This window comes from Anneissia japonica, unplaced genomic scaffold (assembly GCF_011630105.1).
Source record: "Anneissia japonica isolate Jap-2015-1 unplaced genomic scaffold, ASM1163010v1 scaffold287923_len1623670_cov205, whole genome shotgun sequence".
NCBI lineage: Eukaryota > Metazoa > Echinodermata > Crinoidea > Comatulida > Comatulidae > Anneissia > Anneissia japonica.
In genome coordinates, this window is record NW_022721637.1 from 403,245 (window position 1) to 411,202 (window position 7,958).

General features: G+C 33.8%; 1 protein-coding gene across 1 annotated transcript in view; it reads right to left on the minus strand.

Annotated features, from left to right (window-relative positions):
- Window positions 1–1,397: 1,397 nt before the first annotated feature.
- LOC117111617 (TAF5-like RNA polymerase II p300/CBP-associated factor-associated factor 65 kDa subunit 5L) overlaps window positions 1,398–7,958 on the minus strand; it is a 66,132-nt gene continuing 59,571 nt past the window's right edge. Inside the window, exon 16 of the mRNA XM_033254565.1 lies at window positions 1,398–1,731. Coding sequence (XP_033110456.1) covers window positions 1,573–1,731 — 159 coding nt within the window. The 3' untranslated portion in view covers window positions 1,398–1,572. The remainder of the gene's footprint in view (window positions 1,732–7,958) is intronic.

A 7,958-nucleotide genomic window follows, 5' to 3' on the forward strand; every position in this document is an offset into this window, starting at 1 on the left:
TATAACAATGCGGCCACCATCATTGAACCTTACTTTGTGACTGCAAAGCTTTCTGTGAAGGAATGTTTCTCTATTTGCACGTTCGTTTATTATGGAAAACAAAATTTACGAACACAAATTTAAACTTTGTTGATGGAGATGTTTAACGAATCGCAGGAATTATGCTCTCAATACTAGGCAAGGGAAATCTACCGCAAGTAAAATTCATTACAAGTGGGTGATTGAAATTTGTCTTAAATTTGTTGGGTAACAGAGGGTAAATTTGAGCACGACGAGTGCCAAGACACCTTTGACTTCCTCCTCTAACACCCGTCAACTGACGGCACAACTCAGACGTCCCAAGAGTGGACGTTGAAGTAAAATTGATTACTTCTGTATAAGCGCGCGAGCAGTTTGGTGTTTTTAATTGTTTGGGTGGAAAAAGTCATGTTTTATTAGTGCCAGAAGACGTATGAAACATAAGGGAGGTCCGAGGGGTGAGACAAAGGTTCCAATCAGGGTTCAGAAACATAGTAGGCATATATTGCTATCGTGATCCTTTATCCGAAATTCTCAACAAAGTTGAGAATAACAAGGTTTACAGCATGTTAAGTAAATTATGCCTTACAGCACAATAAAATTCAATATAATACAATCCTAAAACAATCAAACATATAATATAATATAAAACACAATATTATATTAAGATATAATATAAAATATAATAGGCCTATATTAATATGATATATTATAGGCCTATAATAAAATAATTGTAGTAAGTGTTTTTTTCTGTTGATATTATTGTTCATATCTAACACGGCTACACCCCTATTTTTATATAAACCTATGAATTTACTGTATATGTGTTTTTAAATCAAGGCTGAAAGAACACTGGCAAAATCACCACCAAAAGTTTAAACGGAGAAGCAAATTAAAGGATTAATGATTTTTTCTAACAGCTATGATTAAAATATTGAAATTTAACATATAATTCCATTGACGGTAATTTATTTTCAGATGTATTTGAAGGATTGGATTGAATTGGATAATAATAATAACTCTTTATTTGTCCTCGTATATGTATACCTACACACTGGGAAATTCGGGCTGGGTCCCTGGGGACCCGCGGCTGCCATAGCTCGGCGCCAACTACCCCACATACTATACAACGGATACAGACTGATACATGCATGGATTTATTCGGTGTAAACACCAAGGATAGCCCACGAAAGTCTAGAAGAAGACTTATTTCCAGTGGGGTCCTTCTGGCGGTGACTGGGAAGTACACCAGGAGACAATCCCCTACTCTTTTCCGAAGAGTGTACTGCGTTCTTTAACGTGCACATGGGCCATCAATGCACACGGGACCAACGGCTTAAACTTCTCATCCGAAAGACGGTGCGCTATTGTAACTTGTATTTTCAGCCCTCCAGCTGAAACACAAGGAGAGGCAGCGATTGGAATTGAACCGGGATCCTAGAGATCTCCACGGTTCAGCGCATACACAGTGGCTACCACCAGATTAGCCGACTGAGCTAAGCTCCTCTGGGATAAGCCTATGTTCTGATGTGGTGCCTCCCGAATTGCCAATTCTCAAATCTTTAAATGTTTCTTGTCTTCTCGCTGATTGATCGTTCTTGTCTCAATTGTGTCTTCATCAGCCTTGTCACCCGGTTTGAACTGTGGAGTCATTAGGTCCCAAATTCGAACATTTCCATCGTCGCTACAACTGACAATACGATCCTCAGTAACCTGAAATGAAATGATAGATTAAATAAATTTCCTCCAAAGAATTGAAGCAAACATTTGTAATTTGAAGAAAACTGGCATTCGAACAAAAGACCCTCGGTTTCTTATATATTTTTTATTTTAAGTAACTTTAACAATTTGAGAAGGCACAGTAAGAGCGATATCTTCAGCAAATGACTTAAAGAACACGTCGATGTTTTGTGCACAGACCGTTGGTATGAATCTTTATCATGCTTCAGTCAAGAAAGGAGCAAGCACAGACCGTAAAGACCGAAGCAACTGAATATGATTTCGGCAAATATTGTATATTTATGAACTTCAGTGAGACGCAAAATAGCTGGGAACACTAAATCTGTGGCCTCTTTTTGAAACTACACATTCGAGATGTGGACCTCAGGAATTATGCAACATGGCAAACATTTTTATGTATGATTTTAACAAAGGAGCAAAAAACTGGGCACATACACAAAACTGCCAAGATTACAACATAAAAATCAATAATTAATAATAAATATTGCTCAAATTACAACAGACTTGGGAACGCCACTAAAGCAAACACTTATATGGACTTCAGGAAAAGGCAACAAGTTGGGCACGCACATATTAGTAAGTACAGTACTTGGGCACATTGCATGGACTATACAGCAAAGGAAATTAATTTAATTTAGCACACGTGGGGGACCGGAAATTCCAAAAATAGAGGGAAATATTTAACATTGTTCTTAACCAAGCACTTATTGAGAACCTTCAATAATAATGTAAATGCAAGTTTGAGATGAAAGAAAAAAACGTTCAGGAAACTTTCACGAAATGGTTCGGGTTAATTTTCGGGCATGCAGCAATTAAAATAAAAACATTCAACAGAAAAGCATCATGACTTAATCGAACAATATGTATAATGTAATATTTGTACAAATTTCATTATTTTGAAACCAGTACCAGCTACCAAGAGCCACAACAGGAAATGAATAAAGGACAGTGAAAAGTGTCTGCTGAAAAACTGGATATGCGTATTAATCCATCAAAATGTTAGGCTGTAAAAACAGCTTACATTCATTACCCTGGTTCTGGAACTAGCCTAGTGATACCAAACCAATGTCTTGCTAATATCCTGCTGATGATAGGTAGGCATATACACTGTATAATGTATTACAGCAATGATTGGGACCACTTGAGAGACATGTCATGTTGTAGTCCAAGATAGTTATCTAGGTGCTATGCAACTGTATTTTACAACAGTGAAATAATATTTTTAATCTATATTTTTTTTAATCCATAAGAGATTACTCGATGGCATCTTTATAAACTAAAGGAAACAGCCACCGAAAATTTCAATTTGTCAATATCTGGGTGGGTAAAAACAGTAGCAAACTAAATCAAAGGATACGAAAAAGTGCACAATAACAATGAAGAGCCATTTAAAAACAAATAAACCCATTGTAAGCTTACTTTTGCTCAATTTGAAACATAACGTTGGTCTATTAAAAATGATTGTTCACAGTATAACCTGACAAGGTTCTTACCAAGACTTTTGGAGATATTATCTTCACCTACATTTACTGTGAACTGAATAACATAATGAATGAGAAAATACATTGTTATTATACCATAGGCCTATGTTAAAAAGACATTTTTTGAAATTACTGTATTTACTGTACAGTATATAACATTATTCTGTTTATATGTTTAAACTTTCCTTTTACTCTTGTATTACTTCAAAACAAACCACAGACCTGCTGACTGTACCTTATGGCCAAGTCAGTGCAGGTAAAATGAATGTGTAGGCTTTCTTTACATATAAAAATGATACTAATGTATTTATTTTTCAACAGTATTTACATGTTCGAAATCCTCAACCTAGGTCTTTTTATAGATTTTTATTGTTTATTTGTTTTAAATGTTTGTACATCATGACCATTTATTTACTTATCTTTATTCTCGTTTTTTTTCACATAAAAAAAAAATAAATTTTATGGCAGCACAAAGCTGAATTGATAAATATTAACAAAATTTGACATTAAAAATTAAAATCATATATAATTAGATAGAAATAGTAAAAAACACAGATATTACAAAAACTTCATATAGAAAAATTAAAACACTACCATATCAAAAATATTAAAAAGCTATAAGTACAAAATACAAAAGTTACGATAATTACGAATTTGAATTCGTAATTATCCTAAATATAAAATTTAGGATAATTATGAAAAGATAAATATTTAAATTGGTTATACTGTAATTGATTTTATTTACACATTTTAATTTCATTATTTTTAAAAATTCAAGTAAAAAAGTCATTTATTTAGTAATTTACAGATCGATCGATTTTTTAAATCGTTATGTATGGCAAAAATATTCCTCAATCTTCACATTATTTCTCAGGGTTCTTTTACTTATTTCACCTCTACGTTTTCTAATAGCATTTGGAACAATATCATTTAGGGTTTTAGCAAATTTCATTAAAAGTTCATCTCTTCTCTCGTCTAATCGTGTTAAGTTTAAGGCTTGTAATGCAATAGGATATGAAACATAATCCCGGCCAAAAATTATTTTTAAAGCTCTTTTTTATATCATCTCTAACTCGTTTGTTTGTTTGTAGTCAAGGATGTGTGCCACACTTGGCTAACAAACGATATATAAATTTGTTGGTTGATAGGCATACAAAACTTTTTAAAGCACGTTAACATGTATAAACGTCTGCCTGACTTACACAACACTTCCTTTTTGTGGGCATCCCACTTTAGATTATTACTCAAAGTAACTTCTAATAATTTTATTTTATTTACTTCACTTATATTATTATTATTAATAGTTATGATTTGGAAATCAGGTACAATTTTAGTAAAAGAGATATTCATACATTTACTCTTTTAAATTCTATTGTAGATTGTATTTGTTTAAGGTATTCTATCATTAGTGATTTCGCTGTTAGATGTGGTTTATACTACTGTTAACATTCAAATCTTATACAAATTGACACTTTAGAAAGTACATTTTCAGACCCAAGTATAAATCACTTTGTTACATTTCTCAGTCAATTATGTCATGTTGAAACATTCTTGTTGTCAAATAAATCCGCAATGCAATAAATATTCTTTATTTACAATCTAAATGCTTATACATCCATGGAAAACATACACCTGGGTAGCAAACAAACAATAAAATAGTTATCGCATAAATCATCAAACTTTCCAGTCTAGTCAACTAACAAATAACTTCTAAACGAATAATAATATATAAGCAACTGTAAATAGTTTACATACTGGCAACAAATTATATAGCTATTGGCTTATTTATTATCATTATGCTACTCCAAGTCGAATGTCACATATGTCCAATATATATACATTATAAGTACAGTACCAAAAATTAGGAATATTTTGATTTTTTCAAGCTGTATCAACTTCAAGTATATTGCTATAGTTAACAGATTGAAATGATATTATACTGGGGCTGTTTGTTTGTTTGTTTATTTTTTATTTCTAATCCATAAACATTGACACAATACAAAAAAACAAAAACAAAAAACAACAGGATCCATGCCGACACAATTAATCCTAACAAAATTTGGATCCCAGTAAAATAAATAAAACCAGAATGCATTCCAGTTAGAGGTAAAATTGTTTGGCTTTAATAAAATCCCAGAATCTTGGATGTCATTTTACAAAATGTGTCACCACCAAAATTAACTCCCCACTCCTAAGCCTCATAAGTTTTGTAGAGCAGTATGTGTGTATGTTAGTCTTTCAATTCCAACAGGTTGACCTATAGTACTGTACAAACTTGATAGGTACGATACAATGAAGACAAGTTTTCATTATAAGACTTACAGGATATTTTACATACTAAAAACATACAAGTACTATTCACTATCTTTGTAATGTCAATTAATGTTGGTGATGGAATTAGTTTGTGCAGCAGCCACAATTTGGTCTCTGAACCTAAATGTTGGGTGTTCGATTTCTGCCATGGTTTCATACGGTTGTACTTGGTCTGTCAAGGCACTTTCTTGTACACATTGTCTCCACCCAGGAGCACAAGTTGATAACTCATAGGTTGGAATGTCATTGCGTTCTGATTACTAGCTGCAACATCATGGAATAATCCCCCAGGGAGCTCAGTATGTGTTCCTTTGGCATTTGTTCCATGTGACCGGGATAATAATGCAAGGCATCTAAGGGTCATAATGTGGAATAACTGTAACATTTAATTTTCTATGTGATCCTTTATAACTCAAGAAATGGCTTTTCACCAAAAAACAATGTTGACTATAATTAATGGACTTTGCATTTGTCATAAGCGTAGCATTGAAAATGAGATTCATTTTCTTTTGTTCTGCAAGATATATATTGATTCTAAGAAAAATGTATCTCCCCCATCATATTATATTAACTTTCCAAATAGTGAACAATTTTTATCAGATTATGTTCTTGGAAAAACAATAATACTATTAGAAAAATATGTTTATTTATTTATCATGCATTTAAGGGAAAAGAAATCAAGGAAACATGTGTGTTTTAACAAAATTATTTAAGATATTGTCACAGCAGGCTCATTTATTTTGTACTATATTTGTTTTACAAGGGACCGGAGGCCTGGAGTTTGAATAAATTTTACTGTAAATGTGACTGAGCTTGGGTAGTCACTGAGCTTAAAGGTCCCTTTATTGCTGGTAGAACAATTCTGTTCATCACAATCATCCATACCCAGTCTCTGTTATGTTACATTTATTTTAATGATTACAAATAATACAATACAAAAAACACAAACATAATCACTATTAAGTAAATCGTCTAAAACTTAATTAACCTTGTAAGACAGTCAATAAATTGTGCCCTATATTTTAAATGTTAACCTTATTATTTGTGTTTTATGTTTAAAGTTTTCATCAACTTCACACACCTGATGAAGCTGCCAGCGAAAGCTTGTGTAATAAATATTCAAACATCAAAAGTCAATTTTAACTGAGGGCTGAGTCTCTTTCATCCTAGTCATATAAATGGAAGGTCACCTTATTGCTGCCTCTCTTTTATCCCAGCAAAATAAAATTTAGTCCAGTTTTATTATTCTACTGAGCCTCCTGAGATGTAACATTCCATCAACATAAATAGGCATAAAACACAGTTTCAAGGGAATCAGGTAAAACAGAAATTGGCATCCAGACACAGTGTTACATTACAGTAGTAGCATAGGTGTGTTCAGGTGTTGAGATTTTCTGCATCACACCCTAGATTTACGAGTACCTCATTGCAACCCCCCAGAGCTGATCAGCAATGTAATCAGGTCAGTGAGTATTAGCAAATTGGTAGAAATCACTGCAGATTGAACAGTATGATGAGGTTAGTGTAGAGTCTCCTCCCTTGTGAATTGCAGCTATTATTGTCATATTTCATCTTATACAAGTATTTATGTATGCTGTTTAAGAGCCAGAACAACCATCAATAACATGTTTTCAGGTGAAAATGGCAGAAAATGCAAAGTTATTTTACTTAATATCTTGATTATACTTCCTCTGATAGATTTCTTTTAACTCTAATGAAGTTTCTTAGTATCATACTTAATCTCGTGATGAGACCCCTATTTTCTTTGTTTTGAATTTATATAAATATGAAATAAGGGACAGGAACATGATTATATGATTTAAGCATATGTTTGAGCTTTGTGGAATTTTCAAATAAAAGTCAATTATAAGATAAGCCAAAAAGAAAATGATACATAATCCATATCAGGAATTTTAGGAGTACAGAGAGAGACATATGATGTATGGGTGAAAGATGCATGGCCAGGGACCAGGTAGGAGCAATGAATGAGGAAGGAGCATAGAAAGGAAGGGCCCAAGATAATAATATACCCAGGAATTTTGTTTAAACACTTCCATACTCTATTACAGTGGCGTATCTAGAAGTCTTGAAATGAGGGTGCTGATTGGGGAGGGGGGTGCTGATGGGGGAGGGGGGAGCGAATGTGAAGTGGGGGAGCGAATGTGAAGTGGGGGGGGGGCTTGATGATCAGTTGAGGGGCGCTTATTCGCAAAATACGGTGATTTTAGAGATGGTTAACTACTTGACCGTGATTTTTTTGGGGGGGCCAACTGGGGGTCGCAAGTTATTTTTGGAGGGGTGTGCGCGTGCCAATGGCATAGCAGCTCCTCTGGAGAGAGCAGCTCCTCTTGGAGAGAGCAGGTTAGCTCAGTCGGCTAATCTTGTGGTAGCCACTGTGTGTGCGCT